The sequence below is a fragment of the Anoplopoma fimbria genome, chromosome 3 (assembly GCF_027596085.1).
Source record: "Anoplopoma fimbria isolate UVic2021 breed Golden Eagle Sablefish chromosome 3, Afim_UVic_2022, whole genome shotgun sequence".
Taxonomy (NCBI): Eukaryota; Metazoa; Chordata; class Actinopteri; order Perciformes; family Anoplopomatidae; genus Anoplopoma; species Anoplopoma fimbria.
Genome location: NC_072451.1, coordinates 2,465,296 through 2,492,829, shown reverse-complemented (window position 1 = coordinate 2,492,829; position 27,534 = coordinate 2,465,296). Strand labels below are relative to the sequence as shown.

The following is a 27,534-nucleotide window of genomic DNA, read 5'->3' as shown; positions in this document are numbered from 1 at the left end:
TGTGGCCGGAAGCCTCATTCACACCTGAGTCCCTGCTGTCCTCTGGTGCACTGAAGGCTGCACAGAACAAGCACAGACTGCAACATATACGGGGGTGAGTTTAGGAACACAGCCAGGATAGAGGCGAGTATTGGCTTATCCTTTTTAACCCTTAGTTAACCTTTAAACCCACATCTTTAGTGGGTGTTTATTCAACGTATCCTCATACAAACGGTTCGTACGACATCTTGAGTCAACAAAAGGTTTGGTTTGGGAAAAGATCGTGGTTTGGGTTGAAATAACTGTGGGGGTGACGTTATTTATGAAGAGACGTTATGTGACGAATAAGTCAACGTTTGGGTAAAAACAACTCTGGAAATGGGGTTTCGTAAAGTATGACTGTCAATCCATGTTTGTGTAAAAAATAACAACGGAAGTGGTGTTTATTAAGTACGGAGTTACGTGACAAATAAGTCAACGTTTGATTTAAAATATGGAATACGGAAGTTCCGTGACTCATAAATTGACATTTGGGTTAAAATAACTGAGGAAGTTATGTGAAAAATAATTAAAAGTTTGGGTTGAAATAACTGTGGGAATGGCATTACTTAAGTACTGAAGTTAAGAGACAGTTAAGTCAACATTTAAACATACCTTCGGAAGTGGTGTAACTTTTGTACGAAAGTTTCTTAGCAAATAACTCAACGTTTGGGTTAAAATAACAACAGAAGTGGCGTCACATAAAGTACGGAAGTTACGTGACCAATAAGTCAAAGTTTGGGTTAAAATAATTACGATAGTGGCGTTACTTAAGTACGGAAGTTATGTGACAAGTAAATTATTGTTTGGGTTAAAATAACTATGGAAGCGGTTACTTTAGTAAAGACGTTGTCTCCTGGTTTGAAGTCCTGCGTAATTAGAGTTGTAAAAGCAACCCTTATTTAGGGCTGCAACTTATAGTATTTCTTGTTTGGTTAATATATATTTTGTTTATTTTTCTATTAATAATTAAGCCTATAAAATTCAAACAAAAAAATTGGGGAAAAAAACATCATAATCTTCAAATTTCTTCATTTTGATTCAATTTACATAAATATCAAATTTAAAAAAAGCAGCAATTCTTCACATTTCAAAAGCTTAATTGTTCATCATTTTTGTCACTTTTCTGTCAATTGAAAAATCCATTGAAAATGTTTCAGTACAACAGGGTGAATATGGATAAAGTCTGATTTAATATCACGCTACAGGCATACTGGAAGAACTCTGTGTAGGTGACGTCATAGTTTTCTCTCCACTAATGTGGAACATCCCCACCACCTCTACGAGTGCTTTCTCCACTGCTGGAGACCAAACGTTACATAACAGCAGCCGTTCTCACTCCTCAGACACACAAGCAGAATGTCCAGGGGGAGAAAAGGAAGCGACTGCAGTCGTCTGGATGATTTGCAGCTTTTAATTGGTTTAAACAGACTAAGTGTGTCTTCATCGCAGTCAAAATGACCAACGAACAAAATCCGATTCAACAAAACGAACCAAGACAGGAATGGTGGTCAATAAACTACATTTTTAAACTACGCCCATTGCACTGTTTAGTTTAGTTTAGTTTAGTTTAGTTTAGTTTAGTTTAGTTTAGTTTATTTGCACAATTGAAAAATATAAAAAACATAACATTGATAAATGATATTACAGTGCAGGAAGAGGCAGAAAGCCCACTGGGCTTATTTGAAGCCTCCACCTATATAATATTTTTTTAAAAATCACAATACTATAACGAATAAAAAGAAAATTCATATGGTATGAAATACTGTTGAAAAAGCAATTTTACAAGATATGATTTATAATAACAATACATTAAAAACAACAAGAAGACACGATTGGGTGGAGCTAAGAACAACTGAACGCTGAATGATCATTTTAGACGACCAAAATGTCAAAAATGACCTTTCATGAAGTGACAACACACGATGAAAGGGTTGAAGTTGTAAGACAGAAACATGGACAACAACCAGACCTGTCAATCAGTGTGTAGCCCCGCCCTAAAGCATCCCCTGCTTTATGGTCTGTTTGACTCTAAATGGAGCATCATTTACTAAATGAACATCATGCTGTATTGAAGAAGACTTGAAACTAGAGATTGAGACCATAAACTCATGTTTACAATGTTTACTGAGGGAATAAATCAAGAGAGAAGTAGAGTCATTTTCTCATAGACTTCTATACAACCAGAGGAGTCGCCCCCTGGTGGACAGGAGAGGGAATGCAGGTTTAAGGCTCGTATGCTTTTCAGAACCTTATATAGAAAGAAGACTTTCACATTTCACATTTTTGCAGTTAACTTTTTCAAATTCCACACACATCTTTTATCTTCTTTATTTGTTCAGTCGGAAAATGGCGACCAAGACCAGAAAGCTCAACTGCAAGTTTTTCATACTGCAAATCATGGAAGTAAATACATGAGTGAAAATGACTTTGTGATGTTCCCAAAGAACTCCAACATCTACCAAATGTGTATTCTGACATTGTGAATGTTCTGGAAATTCAATTTATCAACTGTTTATGGTGCAAAAAAATGTGAATATAACGAAATAGTGATTCATAATCATATCTTGCAATATGTCGAATTAGTGCAGAACTTAAAACAAGAATCTCACTGCACGGATCCAGACTCTATTGTTCATTTTTTTTTACTTTTGGAAAGCTTATCAAACATTTACACCAAACTCCACTGACTTTATTGTGTTATTAAAAACAAAGGAAGGAGTATAAAGGAATAATAAGCAACAATATGTCCTAAGTTAAAGCCAAACTGAATCCAATGCTCCAGTTTGATAACCATCCATCCTTCTTAAGTGCCCTTGAGCAACACACACACTTTCTTCCTCCCATAATATAAGTGGTGAAGAGAGAGGAGTGATGGGTGAACTAATCTGTGCGTCTGTGAGCAGGGTTTTGTGTACTTTAGGTGGCAGTGTTCCTCCGTTAGATAATTAAACCCTCACATTTGTTTTGGGTGATGTGAACATTTTGACAGGCCGGTCTGCTTTTAGTCAGAGGAGGATTATGGGAAGAGAGCTCTGTTTACCCTGAGAGGTGGTTCAACGCTGGGGGAAGAGGAAAGTGAGATAATGGCTGCCGGACGGCTCCACGAGAGGAAATATCTTAATTAATGCAAAGAGAGGAATGCTGGGAGGAAACTAAAAAAAGCGAATTAATTATCTCATAATCTGCTAAATATTGTCACAATTAACAAATTAAACATTTTGTCAGTAAGATGTTTGAAAATAAGGGTTTTCAGAGCCTAAGGAGATATTTACAGATATTAAAATTATGATCAAATAAGTAAGAAAAAAGCTGTAAAAGCTCACATTTAAGAAGCAGGAATATGGACAATGTTTGGCTTAACACTTAAAAAAAAGGCTTAAAAACAATTTATCAATTATTAAAATTGTTGCTGGGTCTTACTGATGATTTTTTCCAGCGCAGTAGGATTTTGATAAAACCATTTTAGACAAAAAATAAATAAACTCAATCAAGCATTCCTGGTACTTCGACTGATTAGTGAAGAATCAATTATTCCATGATTGATGATCATCAAAATCAGTGTTTCATTTAAGCCATTTTTATTAGACAAACACGCCCAATTATTCTCTGGTTGCAAATATGAATATTTAGTGGTTTTGTATGACATACCCTGCTTTATGGTCTGTTTGACTCTAAATGGAGCATCATTTACTAAATGAACATCATGCTGTATTGAAGAAGACTTGAAACTAGAGATTGAGACCATAAACTCATGTTTACAATGTTTACTGAGGGAATAAATCAAGAGAGAAGTAGAGTCATTTTCTCATAGACTTCTATACAACCAGAGGAGTCGCCCCCTGGTGGACACTAGAGAGAATGCAGCTTTAAGACACTTCTTGCCTGAACATTGAATTTGTTTCCCTTTTCTTTGGATTTGTAGTTCTTTTAGAAGTTTCATCGTCTGTAGTCCGTCGCTAATTTCTTAGTTTCTTCGGAGTTACTAACCGTTTACTCGCATTGCTGGCAGAGATTGTAAAAAAAAAATTAGAATGTTGCTGCAGACACATAGTTTGTAATACTGCAAAGGCAAATCTTTACTTAAGTGAGCAATAACCTCTAAAACTATTGTGTTAAATATTTAAATTAAAATCCTTTGAGATTATTACTTTAATATAGACAGAGAATAACAGCAAATATTCAAATAGAAACCAGAATTTAGGGCATTTTTGCTTTAAAAAAATGACTCACACAATTTGAAAATGTCACCTTCAGAGAATATAATGAGTAATTGATAATGATGAAAATAATAGTTAATGTGTAGTTAATCATCACAATCAAAGGGCTTAGTCTTCTCCACATTCTTATTGTAGGAATATTTCAAATATATCAGAAGATATTTAGAATATTATAAGCAATATTCATTTTATATTTCATAATGCTCTCCATAACCTTGTATATGTGTCTTAAGTGATAATCTGAGCTTTATAATTAATATAGATGTAGATAAAGGGACTCACCTTGAGCGGACACGTCGAGAAACAAAAGGTGACGAAGAGTAAACTTTTCATCTTCACTCCTCAGGAAGAAGAAACGATGGAGACGCAGGTTAAGAATAAAAAAAAAAAAAAAAATCAGGAATCATTTAAACTCCAATTAAGTCTTCTTTAATTCCTTTGAAAAGGATCTGAATGTTGTTTTAATTCCATTAATGTGGATTTAAAAAAAAAAAAAAGAAGAAGCTGGTGATGTTCTGTATCCACACTGATCACCTCCACTGAGCTGAATGAGGAGAAGGACCAGTGACCCGCAGCCTCTTTCACACTGTCAATACACTGTGATAAGCTGAAGACAGACTTCCAGCACTGGATTTCAAAATAAAATAATGATAGCATATATATATATATTTATATAAAAATACAATAGACTTAATCTAGTATCATATACAGTAGCAGTCAAAAGTTTGGACACACCTTCTCATTCAACTACTTTGAAGAATCTAAAATATAAAACATATTCTGGTTTGTTGAGCATTTGTTTGTTTACCACATAATTCCATATGTGTTCCTTCATAGTTTGGATGTCTTCAATATTAATCTACAATGTAGAAAAAATAAAAATAAAAATAAAGAAAAACCATTGAATGAGAAGGTGTGTCCAAACTTTTGACTGGTACTGTATATATAAATTTGACTACTTTAGGACAATACAATTATTTGAATATATATATATGTACATATATTTAAATTTCTATATTTAAAGTCTAAAAACAGGCCACATAGGAATATGAGACAGGCCTCATGGTAGACTAAGCATTCATAGTCGAATTATAACTTATTTCAAATATTTTGTTCCTATTATTTCCATTTTTGTAGCCTATATATGTTTTTTGTATACATACAGTAGCAGTATAATATATATACATTGACTCAGGTCATAGAGCACTGCAGCATTAAATGTTAACTGTGTGTCTTTGTTTTTTTATCTCTATTCACATTTTTCATCTCTTTTTTTTGCACATTAATGTTTGTCTTTGCCACCTTTTCATTTCAAGTCCAAATGTTTTAAATGTCCTGTAATGTATAGTATGATGTAAAGCTTGTTGAGCTTTGTGTGTTAAAGATCCCATACAAATAAACTTTAATGTTTGCTAATATAGTATGATTTCATTATATTATACACAATAACATGTCTATATGTTTATTGTGTTGTACAAAGCGAGCAAAGTGATTCGGTCATACCAGACCAGCATCTTAAAGCGTACTGAGGAGCGATGAATTCAACTTTTCATCCGAAAAAGGTTTTAAAAGTGAAGTAGTCTCACTTGAATGATCAAAACAACTTTGCAGTTAGAACAACTTTTGTTGTTTAGAGAAATTGTAGAAAAACAAGACGTTCAGACATTAAAAAACGTCTTCTGTCATTCAAACGTCTCAAAGTTGTCTTAAAAAAATGACTCACCAGCTCTGGAGATTGCTTTGGGAGTAATCTCTCCGCAGAACAATTGACAATGACTGTGCGGGAAACAGTTTTAAAATCAAGTAAAAAAAGACACAAACCTACAATTCAAACCACAGCCTTTTTTCTTACAATGTGGACCATCAAATAGGTCTGGAACTAATAATACCACTGTGCAACAATTCAGTAATATATCTTTGTCCAACTGCACAATCAGTTTTGTGAGTGTAGACAATTTTGTGTCTTTTATAACTCACATTGATCTGATAGATCCATTTTCATTTCACTGCTTTGGTGAAAAAAAATCTATATTTACAGAATATAAATAGGAATGAAACTGGACCGTTTGGTGGAAGTGAAGTGAAGATTTCTGGCTCAGAGTCTAAGAAAAAACTCATTTTAAAGCTGATTTGTAAAATAACAAACATTTTCAAGACACCACAGGTGAATAAGGTAAAACAGTAATAATAATATATATCATCATGAAACTTCCCCAGTTCATTAAACACATTAAGGCAATCATCTTTTGTATCACAAGTTGTTTGCAATCTTATATGTAAATATGCAAATGAGGCATTATGTAATGGTAACTTTTGGTGAATTGAGAGGAAATCTACAGGCGCAGTAAGACAAAGTAGTAAAATAAACAACTAAATGTGTATTTTGGATGTTTTCTTTGCACTAGTTTGAAAGAAGAATTGTTATCGTGGCAAAATATGGCAAAATCTGCATGGTTATGGTTAAAGGCAGATCATAGTCATTGTTAAAAAACACTTTTAATTCAGAGATGGAATGCAAACAGCTGTCTTCGGTTTGCAATACTTTGTTTGTCCAACCATCCACCATGGACTCCTTCTGAAGAACAAGTGCAGCTCTATAACCTTCCTTATCCCTTTCTTAAACCATTCCATGTTGGTTTTTTCTTTTGAAAAACATCCCTGCTTCATGTTCACGTATGTATTTAATTGGCCAATGATTCTCACCGCCTGCAGTTCACAGTTTATCTACTTCTTTAATTACCCTCCAGACCTCTTTTCATCCACCACAGTTTTTTTCTTCTGTCCAGACAATCAGAGCTAAACAGAGGCCCTGTGTTGCATGTTTCCCCCACAATAGATGAAGGCTGAGTGAGACAACAGGGCTCTGGGTCGAACTGGGTGAAATAAAGTCTGTGAAGTCTGAGTCCAAAGCCTTTAACAGACCTGTAACCTGGGATAAAACTAATATTTTAAGTCTTTTTTACTTTTTAGGGAGAAAATGAGAAATAAAGTTCTGTTCATTTTTCAAAAGAGGATAAAAAACTGTTTCTTACATATTTGTGGTGACAGCTTTGAAGTTGCATTCCTCTGGGTGTTTGGTTCCCATGGCAGAGGATGACTTTAACTTTTCACCTGAGTCATGAAAGCCCCTTTTCCCGGTACACAATAATATATCCAATATCATCTAGCTTTTGTTTTTAGTGGGAAATGTTAGAATCGGCATTCATTCCTGGGTGGACAAGCTAATTTTCTCACCTTTTTTTCCGGTGCAACGCTATGTAACACGCATTAAAGTGAATATATAGTAAATAAAATCAACAGGGATTTGGACAAATATTGTAATTTATTAAGGTACAACACATACAATTAATATGATCTTCTCAAAGTCACTGGACTCCATTGACAGAAACAATAATTTTACCCAGCTGATCATCGAAACACAATTCATTTAAACTCATCAGAAACAAAATAAATGTAATCAGAAACATCTTGGTTAATCTTTCTACATTTCCAACAATCCCCAAACCGCGTTTGGTCAAAATAAACCCATAACCCACAGAGTTAGACATGAAAGAAAACAGCCGTTACATGCGCTCATCAAAGCCACCAGACTCCATTGACAGAAACAAAACTTTTACCTCGCCAAAACACACTTCATTCAAACTCGACAGAAGCAAAATAAAAGTAATCAAAAACATCTTGGTTAGTCTTTCCACAGTTCAAACAATCACTAACTATGGTTTGGTTGTAATTAACTCTTTATTTACCAAGTTAGAAGTCAAGGAAAACAGCCATTATAGCCACCAGACTCCATTGACAGAAACAGAAATTTTACCTCGCGGAAAAATAATTCATTCAAACTCGACAGAAGCGAAATAAAAGTAATCAAAACCATCTTGATTAGTCTTTAGGCAGTTCAACAATCACAAAAACTCAGAAGTAACCATGTAGCATTTTCACTGTTTTATAATAATGTTTTCCAGCACGAAAAAAAAAAAACAGAGGCATACTGGACTGTCATACTGGTCCACTGTTTTTGGCAGATTTTCTGTGTGTTAAAATACTGAATATGTACACTTATAATGGTGAAAAATGGTGTAAGTTTGGGTTCCATCCAACATGTAAAAAATCAGAATGGTGACACAGAAAAAAATGTTTTTACATCTTGCTGAGGTGGGAATGGTGTATCGATAAAAGCAAGATGCGAATAAACAATCAGAGCAGAGCTGAAATCCAGTTTTCAGAACTTCAACTATAATTAAAAATCTGTGTCTTTGAATATGAAGTAAAGGTCAATGAACTCTCCGGATGAAATATACGTCAGGTCATCAACAAAGACGTTGCCTCAAACCCAGAGTGGAAACTTCTTGACTCAGTGGGGTAAAAGAAACACATGCACCCGTCTCTCCTCTTATAAATGCACACACACACACATTCCCAGATGTGTGCATGGTTTCTGTCTTGGTTACAGTAAACTGGTGAGAGCAGAGCGAGGATGAAGTGGCACATATTTACACAAAGACAGAGACCGTCGGCTGCCCTGCTGTGGGCCAAAGTATCAACACCGGCTTTAAACCGCGCAGACAGAAACAACGTAAATCCAAACGCCTCCAGTGTTTTATGGTTTGTGTATAAACCCGATTTAAACAGATGGTTTTGAAAAAATACTCAGAGCACCCATCCTGATCCAGATGAGGGAAAGACAGTATCATGTGGTTAATTCTTTTCTATATCTATTTCTAATTTAAGATGTATTTTAATCGTCTCCAGCACAAAGGTTTTCTTGGGACAAAGGTGTCTCAAGAAGTCTCAAAAAGTTTAGCTTGTCATAAAATATTTGATTATAACAGACTTTATCTGATATAGACACATAACAGAGCCACTACTTAAAAAAAACAGGATTAATTACCCTTTTATCTCATCTCACTTCACTAATTATTATTCCAGCAGAGGCACTTAGTGGACAAATGTGTTTGTATTGCACTGATTTCCCTTTTTAGCCAACATGGACGAGAATATGACATCTGCTGAGGAAGACCATGTGATGGGATCAAAAGCTCCAGAACAGCAAAGTACAACGTCCGTGCCACGAGATTGTTTTGAAGAAACTAACATTGTAAGTACGTCTACATTCTCTCAAATAACAGAAAAAAAGCATATTAAAATGAAACTCGTTTTCTACGTCATTCAGTCTGCACATTGTTCTTCCAGATTTAAACACCAAGCAGTTAAACCGGCAGATTAAGTTGAACATATAACAAATAATAAGAAAACAGAATGACCAAGTTAAAGGAAACATACAGCAAATTCTAATAGATGAATATGTCCAGAAATGAGCAGGCAGAAGTAAACACTTACATGCTTCTACCCCTTTCTTTAATTAAATAATGAACTTCATTTTTTATCACTTATACATGAAAATAATAATTTAAAAAAATGTGTTCCACTCCCTAGTGTGCCAGGGCCCCTCCATGTAACTCTGGTTGTTTAAAATGAAGATATTTCCTTGAATTAATTATGAAATAATTCACCCCACAAATAGCAGTATGAACACACTTAACTAAAAAACTTTTATTTGAAAGATAAATTCCTGGTTAGATGAATTATAAACAAATATGTGAAGGCCTGAAATATTTATAACCCCAGAAGTGCAAACAGCACACACAACCTTGAAAAAGTTTCAAGTGTTTTTGAAATATCAACATCTTTCAGATCGTATGTAGCAAGAGGCAGAAGAAGAATTAAAACAAGAAATAGGATTGATAAGCATGGTTGTACACTAGTGCATGAATAAAATAGGGACATTAAGCTTTTAAATATTAGCTTAGAGTGTAGGTTTACTGGGTATTGAGCACGTCATCTGGTTTTGATTTTCTTATTATTCACAACAGCGCAGAAGGTTTAATATCTGAAACCAGACATTGGTGACATGTCGGTGTGAAGAGAAGACTGGAAACACGTCACCGCTGCAAACCCACCTCCTCCTTTCTATTAAGATTATCAAAGTTCACATAGTAGATGCTGTAGAATGCAGACTTTTTCTAAAATAAACATTTTTCGAGACGCTGTATACGTCTCTGCTAGAGACCTGTCAATCACAGTAGCCCCGCCCTAAAGCATCCCCTGCTTTATGGTCTGTTTGACTGTAAATGGAGCATCATTTACTAAATGAACATCATGCTGTATTGAAGAAGACTTGAAACTAGAGATTGAGACCATAAACTCATGTTTACAATGTTTACTGAGGGAATAAATCAAGAGAGAAGTAGAGTCATTTTCTCATAGACTTCTATACAACCAGAGGAGTCGCCCCCTGGTGGACAGGAGAGAGAATGCAGCTTTAAGACACTTCCTCTTTGGCTTCACTCTGCAGACTAAGATGCCTTGAGAAGCAAATTGCTCAGGTCTAGAGGTTTCACTTCTTATTGAGTATTCTTTTTACATTTGTAAAATGTGTCTGTTAGGGAACTTTAAATGTGTTTTGGCCCTGAGTTTAAAATAAAAGCCATCTTCACAGTCTGGAGTCAGAGGATGTTTGAGGCCTCGGCGCTGTGGCTTTTAAATTATTCTACAACCACCCTCATATTAGGACCAAATTCTTCCTCATCCTCATCCTCCTCTTCCTCCTCACTTTCATGAACAATTTCAGAGAGGAGGTAAAAATGAAGCGAAAAAATAATGAACAAAGTATTATACGATGGATTTGTCCTCCAAGATAATCTCTTGTCATTTTTTTTTATTTGGTGAAGAAGTGTGCTCTCCTTCATGTCTCATTACTTTGTCCTCCTGATGCTCTTGACCCAAAGTGAACAGTCTCTGCTTTGATGAATCCAATCATCATTACTCCAAGATAATTGACTTACCCTTCAGGAGTTTTTCTCAAAGAGCAAACAGTTGGCGAGCAAAGAAACGTGGGCTCAGATAAGAAAAACACCACAGACAAACAGCCTTTTTTAATATTTCTTATTTCTTTATCTTTTACATTATTTTATAATAATTTAGTACCATGCACATTTGGCTTTTTAAGTTTATTTTTGTTGTTTTATATGTTTTAGCCCTCTTCTTTTCCCTCTTATTGTATACATTCAAGGTATATTAATGCTAATTAAAAAGTATTTAAAGTATATATATTTCTGATGAGTGTAAGATAAAAAGGTTATCAAGAGGAAGGACACATATCCCGCCCTTGCATACGCAAAGTTAAAGTGTTTAATTTTTGTTTTACATTATTTTGTTATGATTATTATTATTAATAATATTATCATTAATAGTATTATTAATTCTAACAGTAATAATAATATTATTTTTATTTATTTTTTTTATTTATTTCTTTAAATTTAAAAAATGTATTATGAATATGAATATAAATATTATTTTAAAAAGTCATTATTTTTGCGCTTGCTGTTCATGAATGCACTTCACATAAAAGGGACAGCTTAATAATTAATTGTTAACTTTTATAGATGGATTTATTTTGGTTGTTTTCTTGGAAATTTCAGATTGTAAATAGTTTTTTATAGGAGTTCTCTTTATGTCATCTGTCAGTGCTCGTTATCCTTTTTGTTCTCAGATTTGAATTCGCTGTCGGTGATGTTGATTTTATACTCATTTAACAAACACTACCCTGACATCTAGTGGGGAAATGCCCTCCGTGCAAACTCTGCTATCCAAATCTGTATCCAAACACTGCTCTATATTAATATATATTACACTTCATGATGTTTTCTTTAGATTTTACACACTAAATTATCTTCCTTTAAACACCTGGCTGGGTTACTTATGTACTTTAAATTACAATGAGGTCAGGAGCAGATTTAGGCAACAAATAGGATGAGAAGGTCAAAGGTCAAAGGCTTGTATATCCCTGATGGCGTTTGTAAGGGATTGTCCGAGTGGTGGAAGAGTGGAGTTGGACAATCATCTGTTGTATATCATCACCAGACCAGATAAATATCATGCAATAAGTCATTTTATCAACCATATTAAAGTTATTCTTCAGCACATATATATCGGCTACAAAAATGGAAATAATAGGAACAAAATATTTGAAATAAGTTATAATTCGACTATGAATGCTTAGTCTACCATGAGGCCTGTCTCATATTCCTATGTGGCCTGTTTTTAGACTTTAAATATAGAAATTTAAATATATATACATATATATATATATATATATATATATATATATATATATTATATATATATATTCAAATAATTGTATCATCCTAAAGTAGTCAAATTTAAATATATATATGTTTTTAAATGTGACTGCTTTAGGACAATACAATTAAAGATACAATGATTCAGTATATGTTATTTTTGATAGTTTGAAGACAGCTTTTACCATCCAATAAACTGATCAAATGTAATATATAAAAATGTATAATTAAACAATTAACTGTAAAAGTAGACATCATAGTAAAAGCCTCATTTTTTTATATTTGTGAAACTTTCTTCAACCATTCTGGTTACTTTTCCACCACAAAGCCTCGTTACCATGGAAACTCACGCTAATATGATATTGTTTAACATTTTAATATATTTTTTTTTTTAAACAATAAAGGGCAGTTAATCCATGCCACATTGGACCAAATTCTGGACTGTAATATTAATATTATTAATATTACATTTATATATATATTTTTTTTTTCCCGCCACAAGATGGCGCCCAGGTAAATCAAGAAACTAAAGCCTGTTACCATGGCAACTCACGCTAATATGATATTGTTTAACATTTTAATATATATATATATATATTTTTTAAATAAAGGGCAGTTAATCCATGCCACATTGGACCAAATTCTGGACTGTAATATTAATATTATATATATTTTCTTTATTTTTTTTCCCGCCACAAGATGGCGCCCAGGTAAATCAAGATAACCCCCCAGAAACTAAAGCCGCGTTACCATGGCAACTCACGCTAATATGATATTGTTTAACATTTTAATATATATATATATATATATATATATATCCATGTCACATTGGACCAATTCTGGACTGTAATATTAATATTATTAATATTATATATATATATATATTTTAAACTTTTTTTTTTAACATTTTAATATATATATATATATATATATATTTTTTTTATTTTTTTTAAAACAATAAATCCATACCACAATGGACCAAATTCTGCCACCACAAGATGGCGCCCAGGGTCCGCTGCTGACTTCGTGCTTTCTGAAACTCCCTCCCCCTCCGGAGGCTGAACCTCCGCGATGACAGGTTCCTGCAGGCTGGTTCTGGAGAGAGGGGACTCGGACGCCCTCACAGCCAGATGTGCCGAAGGGGAGAGCGGGTTGTCTGAGTTTATCTGCTCGCCATGCCGTGGAGTGAACTCTTCTAGTTGTTTTTGGGACACGGGTGAGTGTGTGCTGCGTTTAGACGGATACCGTAGAAGAAGAAATCGTAGTTTCTTCTTCGTTGGTGTTTTTTTTAGAACGTCACCACTGACTGCGTTCAGAAAACCACGCATTTAAGCGTTAATGTGCCAAAATATCAACAAATACGCATTTATACCAAATATTTTAATACATTTTTGGATTAAATACTACATCCTGCTTTATTCGGCATACATAAACTTAAAGAACAACAGTTATTTAAGCAGAAATCCTACTTTTAGGACCGCTTTATAGTTGACGTTGCCATAAACTGGTTCAGTCATGGTGGAAGAACTTCTCACAAAAAGTTGAAATTATGCAAAAATGCATATTTGTATATATATGGTACATATGCCGAATTGAAGAATGCTTTTAAATGCTTCATATTATGTGTTGACATCCAATGGGTGAAGTTTGTTTTGTCTCCAGGAGTGAAAGAAATACAAAGTTTACATTCTGCCAATGGAGTTTGGTATGACGTCCTCTCCATTAAGACACAGAATCAATGTGTCACCAATATTTATATACATTATAATAATAATATTAATAAGATTTACAGTGATCACTTGGCTTGTTTCCTTATAAATTATATTATAGTGTTTTAAGCTTGTTTATTATCATATCTAGTAGCAAAGAGAGCCTGAAAGACACTTTTCTTTACATTTTTCCACTCAAACTTAGATTAAATGTAATAAACCATTAAGACACAGAATAATGTGTCACCAATAATACATTATAATAATAATATTGTTAAGATTTACAGTGATCACTTGGCTTGTTTCCTTATAAATTATATTATAGTGTTTTAAGCTTGTTTATTATCATATCTAGTAGCAAAGAGAGCCTGAAAGTTCAATTTTCTTTACATTTTTCCACTCAAACTTAGATTAAATGTAATAAACCATTGTGGAGAGTGGTTTGGTTATTTAGATGTTACCAACTTTTTATATTTACTTGATTTATCTGTAGTATCCTCTTTGGATATACCAATATTTATATACATTGTAATTAAGATTATAATAATAAAATCACTTGGCTTGTTTCCTTACAAATGATATTATAGTGTTTTAAGCTTGTTAATTATCATATCTTTTTCAAAGTATTCAATCTTGGAGCAAAGAGAGCCTGAAAGATCTTTGTTTCCAATTTTCTTCTTCCACTCAAACTTTAACTCTAGATTTAATCTAATAAACCATTAAGACACAGAATCTCAATGTTGCATTCACGAGGCTCAATAGTTGGCTTGTTGATTCTCTGTCATGCTTAATGTTGTTATAGTCCCCAGGGTATAACTAGAGCATGACAGTGGCACAATGGTTTGACCTTTGACCTGTGGAGATCTTTCAGTTAGATGCTGCAACTTTCTAAGACACAAACATTTGCTGTAAACGTCTGTGAATTTCTTTCCAGGTGGGAAATGACTAACAGGATGGAAGGTTCGGCGGGACCAGGTGTGAAGGCGAACGGACCCATCGCGGCGCCCAGCAGCCCCGTGAGCTCCACCATGGGCCCGCCTCTGTCTCCAGAAGAGCTGGGCGATGAGCCGCAGTCGTCTCTGACGGACGTCAGCCAATTGTGGATTAAATTCGGCAAGACTTTCGCCATCATCCTCCCCATTTACATCCTGGGATACTTCGAGTTTAGCTTCAGCTGGGTTCTGATCGGACTCGCCATGTTGTTCTATTGGAGGAGGAACTACGGCAGTAAGGACTACAGGATAAACCGTGCCATGGCGTTCCTGGAGCACGAGGAGAAAGCAGTGAGGCAGAGCGTGCCCACGTCTGAGCTGCCACCGTGGGTGAGTCCTCCAGCGTTATTACATTCCTGGTGCTATCACCATCTTGTCATTATTGCTTTGTGTTCGGACTCTGTATCGAGCTTCAATCCCTCCGTTGGGTGTTATTCCAGCCAGAACCAAATACAGGATGTCAACGCTCACTGTTTGCCTGCCAATCACCCTTTTGAGTCAATCAAATCAAAGGATCAGCCCAAGACACAGTGATTTCCATGCAAGATGTTGAAACTGCATTGGAAACTTTTGCTTTAATACATGTCACAAGACTTGTCCGTTACATTTATAAAACTATGACTCAACTTCTCATAAGATAGGATGTTGGACTTATTTTATTGGTGAGAAAAAAAGCTATTTTTGGGCGGCATAGCTGACAACAAATGGAAAAAAATGAACAGTTATTGGCAGTTAGAGACTCCAAAATGGGCAGCAATGTGAGACCATATTCCTCATGGATTAACAATCTGCAACAGTCTCTGCAAGACCTTTCTGAGATGGTCCAGAGGATAAAAAGATGCATCATCTCTTGATACACTTCCATTTTAATCCACAAGACAACAAAGACTTTGTGGCTTGTTCAAGTTACTACAAGGAACTTTTAATTAGTTATGACTTAGATAAGCAAACAAGACCATCAGCATGAATATTGGCCATTTCGAAATCTTCACTCCGATCCGATTTCCCGCAAAATCAGACGAAACAATTTACTGTACGCCGTTCACTAGAAACTCCTTCAGCTCAGACTAACATTTGAGGTTTTCTTAAGGGACACTGGTGCTCAGAAACACTACCACTTCTGTCCACAGGGACCGCCAAAATCACCACAAAATAAAAGTTCCTCATAGTAACTTTAATGTCTTTTCTCATGAATAGCCTTTGGAAAGGTCAGACATTCTGCACACAATCTGCCCATGAGTTCCAGGATGTAATCATTTCAATCCTGTTAAGCAGTGTTGGAGTCCTTGGTGAATAATTTACATATGGCCCTTGAGCCCTCGGGGCTCCCGAGGCGGGCACTGTAAAACCAGGAGAGCCATCAAACCTGCTCTGATTTCCACTTTCTGTGTTCGTCCTCTTGGTGTGGTTGCCTGTTCATGTGCACTACCCAGTGACACAATAAGAAAGTGTGACCGCACGCCTTAAACATAGCTGCCATTGTCTCTCCGTCTACTCATTCTCCGTTCTCGACATGTGGCGAGCTCATCCTGCCAAGATGACTAGTTCCCAACATGACTCACCGGGCGAATGTGTTCGAGCAAAGCCAGTAACGTTTGCTTGTAACATCTGTAAAATGATTTCCTTTGGCCCATAAGATATCAATAAGAGCTTTTTTCAGAGCAGGGTAATGGATCATTCTATTTCTGATTTCAAAGCTTCATGAAATCCATGAACACGTAATATCTGGTCGGATGCTTATGGTTTGAGGAGACAATACACAAGTCCTAAAAATGTCAATAAAGTTGACTTTACAAGTCTCAAATCTTTTCCATTGAAGGTCAGATGATAACACAGCATTCCAGACATTTGGTTTTTTTTTATTTTAGATGGATTTTTAGCTATTAAATCTTTACTCTACTGCAGTTTAACCTCAGAGAATCAATGGTCTGATTAGATACATGGCCGCAAAAATGTGCATATTAATGAAGGAAATTGAGGTTTCTTTAAAACTGAAAAATAACTGTTTAATCTTTGCGCTTATGGACTTACACACCGTGGCCATTTCTATTATGTACACTGTTACAATCAAGGCCTATTACAAATGACCCCTTCGCTATGTCCCGCCCCTTGAACGCAGCCTGGCCAATCATAGCGTAGCTTCGCTCCATAGACTCTCATGCAATCGTCGTACACTAGTAGCTACTGAATGTATTTCAGTGATTGGAACAGTGAATGAAGACCTACTCGGCTTTACAGGAACAGTGTTGTTCCCCAATTCCATTGTCTTCTACAGATCACCAGGTTAAGTGGTGGTTCTCTTTTAAAACTGTAATCTGTAGCTTCTATCTTTTATCTTGTTTACCTTTTTTTTTTTTTTTTTTTGCAGCTGGATCAGTTTGACATCCTCGATATATCCAAACACCTAAACACATGTTGTAGTTCTTTCTGTCTGCTTCTCTCTGAATTAAATCAAAATCTACCTACCTAATACAGTTGCCACTGAGTGTATGACCTTGTTAGTAGTAACATTCAAACTACTTTTACTTCTAAATAAATATTTGCTTAGTACAGTTTGCAGTAGTTGACCTCGTTGCTTAAACCGGTTCAGTGTTTTGATAAGGTGGCACTTTTAAAAGCACTCCTTCTGAGTGAATATTAGCAATAAAAAATGTCTGTGCAGTCATTGTACTGAGTTATTGATTTGGAATTGCTGAGTTTAGTTCAAGCCGTATCAGTTATTTCAACATTTTTCTAAAGAAGATTATGATTCACAACTACTTAAACTCTTGATCTAACGCATCCTATCTAATTGGGTCTTTTCCCAAGATCTTTTTGATGTATTTAAGAACCATTTCCACGCCGGGAAACTACACTATTGTCCCATAAAGAGGTTCCCGTCCTGCAATAGTATTTTTATTATTATTCGCTGATGATGCCAGAAAAGCTGGGAGAAGCTGAGTGGATGGAGGGATGCCAGCTGGACCCAAAACACAATACCCCCCCCCATCAACACGACCATTATCACACAGACCTTGAGAATCACAGCGCTCAGCAGAAGCCCCGCTGTAAGCAGAGGCACAGCGCCGTAGGGCGGCTGTCACGTCCGTTTTGTGTTTGTGAGTCAGCAGGCTTATCTTTTGTCTTCGTGTCCCAGCGACGTGGACGATGACGCCGGGACGTCAGACCAAAACGACGCTGATTGACAGCTCATGGTTCGGGAAAAAAAACTGAGAAAACAAGTGAAAGGATGTCAAAAAGATTAACGGGTCCTTCTGATAAACAATCAGCAGTGAACTTTGACCCCTGGGGGACACTCAGACGCCGTCAGTCTGTCCTTCACAGGAGACACTTTATCTATTTCACCTCTGTCACACTAACCTCAAAACCTAATGATTAGAAGTTTAAAGAAAGTCCCTGAGTCATCCCGAGATAATCATAACGAGGAGCCCGGTTGTGTTAACATTATTACTGCCTGGTACAATAGTGAAATTAATTATTTAGTCTTTAAAATTGCCAAAATAAACATTTCAAATGCTTTAAAAAGTGTTAAAATTATTTTCCAGTCCAATACCCAATCCCAATGGTCCCAACTTTTCTGTTGATTGATTAATCAATAAGCAGGTTATTGTTTCAGCCCTACTTGAGAGATGCTAATCACTGTTTGATACGACAACATCCGCTCATGTCTCCGCCTTAAAGTTTGATGAGCTGAAGTAATTACCTATGAATGGAAAGCTGCCACAAGCGTACTCAAACGTTTAGCCCTCAGCCCAAGAGGTATTTTTGATTGAGTGAAATGTATTTTTTTTATTTATTTGGTACTTTTTAGGCAAGTTAAGTGTAGAGGTTTGTGTTATTTAATCTATAAAATTATAAAAAAATATAAAAATGCAAATTGCGATTTTCCAGAGCCCAAGTTGACGCTTTCAAAATCTTTTTTTTTGTGCAATCAACAACCCAAAACCCAAAGATATTCAGTTTTTTTGTATATAAAACTGTGGGTATATGGTTCTTTTTTTTCCTTCATAGATTTCAATTGTCTCTTAGTTTGCTAACCAACTAATTGACTTTAATTGTTTCAGCACAAAAGTTAAATAGACTATTTCTTTCTAAAATGTTTTTGCTTAATTTCTTTTCTTAGAAATGCATAATTTGTACATTTTGTTCCTGGCATGAAATGTGAGCCAGTGGCTTTTGCTAAATCACGAAGCAACAAGTCCTAGCTCGCTCTCTGAACAAATATGCCTAGAATGAGGTGTTGGTCAGCAGTGTGGGCAGCAGCACATAGTTAACCGGCCCAGAATGCCTGAGGGGATGGTACAATTTTATCAACGCACGACTGCCTCACTGCTGTCAGAAACAAGCAGATGCATCCAGAAAAGGATTGTTTTGTTGTTGGTTGTCTCACTGATCTTAATGAGTAATTAAAGTTCTATTGCAGAGTCTAACCAGAAAGTTTGTCATCCATCAGTCACTGGACACACAGATAACCAAGAACGTATTTACCACCCAACAAAGTGTTATAACCCAAATGTAATGGTGTAATTATTCCTACTTAATTAGCCAAGTAAACAAGTTTTTGTGTCGATTATTTTACTTAATAAATCCATTAGTTGTTTGGTCTATTAAAAGTCAGAAAATAGTGACGTATGTCAACCCAAGAAGATATCCTCAAATGTCTTGTTTTGTCCACAACAAGAGAATAAAAAAACCCATAGTTACAGCCCTACTTTCCACCACATCTCACTTCTTCCTCAACAGATAATGATAGTAGTCGGTTATTAGAAGATTAGTAGAAGCTAGTAACTTGACCTTGAGTTAAGATGAATTATTCGTCAAACTGTACTCATATAATGTTGTGTTAGCTGTAGGCTGCAATGCTCTGTGGATTCAGAGTGAAAGTATAATGTAAATGGCTTCAAAACTTAAAAATATGGTGAATGTAAAAAAAGTGGGAGAAAAGGGCTTTTGCATTACCCATCCAACCCAACATTTTTCATTCTAATTACTTCCATTTCTTCCATTTATCTTCCTATCTTTGGTCGACATTTGCTTTTGAAAGAAGCACTGTTTCAGTCTCTGTTTTCACGCTGTCTGTAACTCCGTCTGTCCATCCACGATTACCCGATTGCACTGTAATCCTTTGATCCATATGAGCTGGAAAATCATAAAGTTTGTGACGAACAGAGCAGAACGATAAGCAGAGCCAGACCCCTGTGTGCAACCTTTAAAGCTCTTAATGTGATTAGCAATGCATGACATAAGATATGGGGGCTGCAGGATGTAGGCCACAGGTTTATATCGTAAAACCACATTCCTGTAGAAGAATTCACAATACAACAGCTGTTATTTGAGCTCTTGTTTTCTGGGTTTCAGTGTTTTGTATGGCTGTCATTCAGATGGGAATCTGTCGCAGTAGCACAACGGACTTTCTATAGTGTGACTAGACATTTGTTTTGGAGTTTCAAGGATTTGTCCTGGCTTAAGATAGGGTTTCTCGAAGCACCAATCCGATATCACGTTAGCATATTATTTATCGGCTCATTTACGCTTCTCGTGCATCTTATGTTTTCTCCGATTAATGCAACATCGTTAACAACAAATCTGTACTGGAATTGAAAGGAGATGAGCTAGTTAACGTTAGCTGTTAGCAGCCAGCGGGCAACCTAGTTCTGCGGAGCTAACGGCTAACTTTAACAGAGGTTGCATTGGGTAACATAATGGTGCGTTCAAGCTCTATTCAGTAAAAATAAGTATATGGACGTGGGTTGATTATGACGTTATCATGATGTGTTCAAATGTAATCTTGTAAAATGCAGTTTTTGGGGAGAAGCGTGAATAAATCCAGCTGTTTGAAGGAGATGTTTTTACGGCAACATAAAATAGATACTAGAGAGGGATTTATGACCTGTTGAACTTCCTAACACTAGTTCTAAGTAGCTTATAATACATAATTAAACCTACTAATGCTAATAATTATTTCTTAAATTTAAAGCGAATATGTCTGAATGAAAATGTAACCATTAGAATTGTGGGTTTTTTTTAATAGAAATTTTTTTTTGCAATAAATACATGTATCGGGAGGCTACTCGGTATCGACCAATAGACGTTCAGGCATCAGAATTGGTATCAGTAAGGAATTTTTTTTTATGGATATTGCGGTTGTTTGTTTTGGGTCCTAATACACTAGGACACCAGGACTCCCATCTCTTGTTTACAATGTTTTGTATATCAATAACTTAAAGCCAACTGCAAGCTGTTGACTTTACTCAGGATTAGAGTTGGTCAATTGGCTTTTGATTGATTCTGATTGCCTCATCACATTTAAACCAATCAGAAGAAGTGACAGTGGGTCAAAGGTGAATCAGGTGAAACCAAAACAAACAAATGAAAGCCAGCATTGTTATTTTAAATGCATACCCATCCCCCAGGTACGCCCCAGGTCATGTAGGGCTGCATCATTTATACCATTATTTACACCATTACACCAATTAGTATTAAGATAAATATGCTAATTGTTTCATGTACAAACACATAAAACAGACAGGTACCCATCCTGAGTATAAAGACATGTCTTCAGGTTGTTTGGTTTGTCTGACAAACTATAATATGTAGTTTATTTACACCATTACTTACACCATTATTTACACCATTACTTAGTCTAAAAAGACTAAGAACCCATCGTGAGTTTGGTATTTTTACTTGATATTGACTTTAACAGTTAAGCTTGTATCAGTACTTGTTATCTCCTTTTTATTTTGATATTTGATATTATTTTGACTGAGTTTTGTCACTAATATCTTTATTATACTGAGGCCTGCAGATCTTTCACCAAACTACAGAACAAAACCGTATCAAGTCTGGATTATTTAGTTGTTTGTGTAGGTTTTAACCCTTCAGATGGTTGTGTTTGAGTCAGAGGGCTGAACCTGGCAGTAAGTAGGTGTTGGTTGGTGTAATTATGAAGATCAAGAAGGGTGGTGCTGAAAAAAGATCAGTCACACTCGGCTAAACCTTTTCCCTCGACGGTAAAATGTAAAAACAACCTGATCTGTAGAAGTCTACCTTTCTCATCAGGCTTCTTAAAGACAGACATGGAAAGTTACTACGACCGCGGTGTAACTGTTTCTCTCTTCCTCGCTCTGTGTACTGGTATGAGGTGGCCAACGTGGGCGGGTCCTCCCAGTTCTTTTGATGGTGCCAAAGGGCAGGGCTCTGCGCCACAGCCGAGAATGAAAACAATGTGGAGGAACAGAAAGGTCTTGTGCCACTCAGGCCTGCTTCCAACCTCCAGTTTGTGAATGGATTCAGTGTTTTCTCCTCCAGCACATTTGGATTTGAGAAAACAAATATTCTGTTCAGGTTTACGTCCACATTAGTTTAATTATTTCTTGAAAATTCACCTTATGGTCCCCCAAAAAACTACAACAGAGCTGCATGTGAATCTTGGTAGCTTTTAACAAGTGCAATTTCTTTAAACCTCCTTTAATTTGGCGACAGAGTTTTCAGTTGTCAGGTCAACACTCGGGGCCGAGAGGGGACCGGGTTACGATGCTGCTTAATAGTCAGTTTCCATTCAAATGTATTCAAACTTTATTGTCCCCTGAGGGGAATGTAGCTTTGTCACAGGGGTTTACAGTGAAAACACAACAATAGTGTTAAAGCAGAGTGAACGGAGAAGCTGAAAAAAGAGCTTTCAACAACTGGGATAAGCAGTCGGTCGATGAGATGTTTTGCTTGCCAACACTTCTTGGAAAGAATCCTGCTTTTGTAGATAATAAGCTGCGTTGACAGAATAGTTTTCAAAGCTTAAAAGAATAAGAGAACAACTGCATCTTGTTCTGGAGAAACATTTGTTTTAGCTTAGTCAAATTAGACACATTTTAAGAGACTTTTGTGTGTATTATGCATCATTTATTGCTTTATTATGCAGCCCTGCTGAGTTAGATAATCGACAACCCAAGTGTTATTATGAAACCATTTAATAGGCAATGTTTTGCATACGTATAAAACGCCACTTTAACAACACGCAGGGAGCCGTTACAGCTGACTTCAAGCTACAGTGGAAATCTGTTGAACATCAAAATAAAGTCTGTTTCTGTCTTTTGGCCTTCAACACAATAGACTGATAACTCGTCTGTCTCTCTCTGAGATCCTAGATATAGACGTCGACACGGAGAGACCGTCTCGTCACACGAGTCTCCGGTTTCTGCAGATTGAGAACGTTTCCTGGTTGTCACAGAAGCATTTATGATAATAATACATTCCAGCTGTACTCGACAGAAATATTCACCCTCTCCACACCCTCACACACACACACACACACACACACACACACACACACACACACACACACACACACACACACACACACACACACACACACACACACACACACACACACATATGCAGTGTAGTGGGGGTGTGGCTGGAAAGGGAGGTTTCCAAACAGCTGTGACATAGTTGGACTGTGAGTTCCACCCACTAGACCGGCTTTGACTCAGAGAAACACACACACACACACACACACACACACACACACACACACACACACACACACACACACACACACACACACACACACACACACACACACACACACTGTGTTTTCAACAATATCAGTGCAAGATATCACAAAGGAGATAAAAGCAGATTTCTGGAATAATTGAGAGAAGTAGACTTACAATATGCATTTGAGAGCTAACGTTTATATTCACAATATAAATATCATTTCATTATACAATTTAAAACAGAGTTAACCCTGATTTTCCTTTTGTTTTGGGGGGCCAGGGTATTGCTTTCACATGGTGGGCCTTTATACACTGGATATCATAAAGTAATGATAATTAACATTCAAACGTCTTAGTTTGCTAACGTGTAAAGCTAGCTCACTTTATTAGCGTCTTGCATTTGAGCTTAGGAAGTCGTTTTTGATGATCGTTTGGTGGCTTTAGCTGTAAGTGAGGTCTTCCACACTGTTAAATATAAAGCCGACATCTCTTCTTCTACTTTTTTGGCTTCCAAAAGGCCAAAAATACGACTCTTTCCCCTAAACTTTGAGGATATCTGCTGTCGGACTGAAATCTCGAGTTACGGACAGCTGCCGCTCTAGGGAGGAGCTTAGCGAAGCATCAATTAAGATAATAGGTGCCTTAAATTAATGAGCACTAAATACATTTTGAGAGATTATCAGTGTCTGGAGGCCCCATCTTTGCATTTAAAGCATTGTGAGCCAAATTAGATTGAATTTTGGAGGAAATCTTCTGTTCCTCCTGAGCAAACGGAGCTAAAAGCTTTCACATTCTCTGCTGAGAGCACACGGAAGGAAGCAATGACCTTTAAAAACCTTTGTCCTTCTTCACTGTGAGAAAATGCAGAGCCATTGTTGCTCTAAAAAAGAGAGAAATGTCTCCATTTTATTTTTGAAGAAATGAATCAGCTTCCTTGCTTTGTCATGTGGGTTATAGAGCGTTCTGCCTCATGGAATAAGATATTAAAGAACATAAATTATTTTCATTTTTATTTATTTGTTCACCTCCCTCAGTCTCGTGTATTTTCTTTCACCTCTGTTATCAACTTTGTTTCCTCTTCTGCTCATATATTTTGTGTTTCATCTCCAGTTTAGTCTCTTAACGGTGAGTCATGTTGACTGCTTCCCAAGTGTTACTTCCTGTTTACATCATGTGAATGACTGTCATATGTTTGCTCTTTGGCATGAGTTTGATTGCACTTCTTTACTTTATTATTCTACATCCACACACTGTTTCAGTTTTGCTCTCTCTGTCTCTGTGGGGGAGAAAATAGTTCTTCTGCAGCTGCCTGTTTTATTGGACGGATGAGTCATTCTTTCCACCTTTTCCTCACTTTGTTTTGAGTTTGCAACAGATGCAGCTGGTGTGATTCAGTATTCAGTACCTCTTCTATTTCTCTGCTGCAATTGTTTATTAGTATTTTTGGTGTATAATTTGGCTTATTGGTAACATCTGTAGTGAGTTAAATTGTACTTCAAAATAATGAATGAAAACACACTTTTAATATAATTTAAGTACATAAATGAATATATATATATATTTGTACACAGTTGTCCTTTTTTTTGCTTTTGTGAACAATTGTGTATGTTTTTTTTCTTATTTTTACTAGATATAATGTGGACCTAGAATTTATTTTTTCAATAATAGTATTTAATAAAACATCATGTATCTGCTCTGGACAACAGTGAAAGGAGGAAGCACTCATACACAAACTATTTATTTATTTATTTATGTATTCATTTATAATAACAGAGACTTCCTGGAACTTCTTCTCTATTCAAATGCATTGTGTTTATCACATTTTTTGGAAAGAAAATATTTTTAGAAGTGTAGTGCACTGCAGATTACGGATAGGTTCTGATTATTCGTATTTTCAAGTTGCTAATAAATTATAAAAAATCTAATAATTTATGCGTATATTTTTCTTGTCCTAATAAAAATACATTCTGCATTGGTAAAACATCCATCCATTCATCCAATGTTAACAGAATCAAAATAAAACGCACCAAAATCATCGAAATAAACCGTTAATCCACCGAGTTAGAGTTAATTCAGCTCTGCGTCTCGACTTTGAATAATGATCGAATAGTTCCCAATGATTATCGAATATTAATTCTGCGTGAAATGCCCCTCTCTACTTCAGTTTTGAGTTATTGTTGAAAACTGCAGCGCCTCAGAAGACCATGAAGTCAATGAAGATATGACAAAAAAAGCAACAGAAATGTGACCTAGTTTGACCTTTAAAATGGGGGCATTTATGGGAATTTTGTATGAATTAAAACCGTGATTCTAACTCTTGCCTTTCTATCTCTTTTCCCAGGTCCACTATCCAGATGTGGAGCGAGTGGAGTGGCTGAATAAGGTACAAACACACATTAACAGACTCCTCTCTCTCTCTGCTCGCCCACTGGTTTGCTCTACAACGTTAGCTATCAGAGGCACTCAGGTTTATAAATAGGATCTGAATCTGGAGCTCTGCTAGACCCCGACCCAGTGCTGCTACCGCGTCCCCCAGAGAGACCGATGGAGAGAAAAGAAGTAGAAGAGCATCACTTCCTGTAAACGTTAAGGTGGACTTCCAGTTAATGGATGTAGACGGACAGGAAAAGAGCTTTTTAATATCCAAACATGACATAGGTAACCATTGTTTTAATTCTCTCTGATTATAAGAAGAATTTGTCATCACAGCTACTTTGCTTCTTAAATTAATGCTGAAGTCAATTTCCTGCTCTAGTGTCACACATGTACAACAGCATACAACTAGATTAAATAATGCAGATGTGACAGGAGCGGTAAAGAAGTGGTCGGCTTATTTACTAATGATTTATCCTAAACTAAAGGTAGAAAAACAAAGTAAACTTATATATACAACATCATTCAGCAAAGTTTAATGAAGACGAATAATAATAATAAACACACAAAATGTTCCCAAAATCAGTGGACAGCGAGAAGACAGTCCAATTGAGATTTTAAATATCTTTTTTGGAGAAGTCCTGTCCAAGAAAGAAGCAAAAGAAGTTTCACATAAAGCCACAACTGACCAAAAACAAACACTTTTTTAACACAATTTCCCATAAAAGAAACAATGAACAGACTGAAAACAAACAGCGAATTATATCAAACTATGAATTAGCAGTGTCTAGAAACAGGACATGTGCATTCAGTGGCAAATTAGTCCTTAATCCTGTTTTTAAAATCTTTCATGCTTATAATATAATCTTGTAAAAAGTGATTGTTTCATCAAAAGACAGTGCTGGTACAAGGAAGGTTGTGCATAATTTGTACTTAATAAACATGTAGAAATAAAAAATACAGATTTAATATTAAAGAAAAGAAAGAAGTCGACATAATGACGAATAAATTCGACATCATGAATTAATAAAAGTATTATGCTGACAGATGAATTGTGTGAACTGTCGCGATATAAATAATTGTTTAAACAATAACAGATAGTTGGGGCAAATAACAATACTTTAAAGTCAAAAAACAACAACAATCATTAACAACCTAATATTTGAAATGTTTTAACACTATAACAATAATCAGCCAACAGACATTTTACATCTAAACTAACAAGTTTTCTAAAGGACTACAGAACCACAACAAACCACAAAGTATTCAACAAAGCCCAACTTTGCTCTTGTTAATGAGTCCGTCTGTCATGTTCCATTCAGATTTTTGGTTCCTTCTTTTCCAAACAGCTGAGAGACCGTGCCTTTAAAAAAGAGATGTGTCATTCAACGACCAGCTCTGAGAACATTCCTGCCTTCATTCACGCCGGCGTCTCGTCTCTCCGCCCGTAAAGATTCCTCAAAGGTTTTTCTGGGTCACTGAGAACCAGACGAGTAGAGAATCTCTCTGAACTAAAAAGCCTCCACAGTGCCAGTATGCATGGCTGTTTCATATTAACAGATTTTTCAAATTGTATTACTTTGAAAATGCTC

The 27,534-nt window shown here is 36.0% G+C and overlaps 2 protein-coding genes across 3 annotated transcripts in view; one reads left to right on the top strand and one right to left on the bottom strand.

The window, feature by feature from the left end:
- LOC129116521 (vasoactive intestinal polypeptide receptor 2-like) overlaps nucleotides 1–13,704 on the bottom strand; it is a 46,066-nt gene extending 32,362 nt beyond the window's left edge. Inside the window, exon 1 of the mRNA XM_054627375.1 lies at nucleotides 13,346–13,704. Within this exon, the coding sequence (XP_054483350.1) occupies nucleotides 13,346–13,704 (359 nt within the window). The remainder of the gene's footprint in view (nucleotides 1–13,345) is intronic.
- esyt2a (extended synaptotagmin-like protein 2a) overlaps nucleotides 13,461–27,534 on the top strand; it is a 46,054-nt gene continuing 31,980 nt past the window's right edge. For both annotated transcript variants that reach the window (XM_054624215.1, XM_054624209.1), the window contains exons 1-3: nucleotides 13,461–13,592; nucleotides 15,020–15,407; nucleotides 25,911–25,952. In XM_054624215.1, the coding sequence (XP_054480190.1) occupies nucleotides 15,027–15,407; nucleotides 25,911–25,952 (423 nt within the window). In that variant the 5' untranslated portion in view covers nucleotides 13,461–13,592; nucleotides 15,020–15,026. The remainder of the gene's footprint in view (nucleotides 13,593–15,019; nucleotides 15,408–25,910; nucleotides 25,953–27,534) is intronic.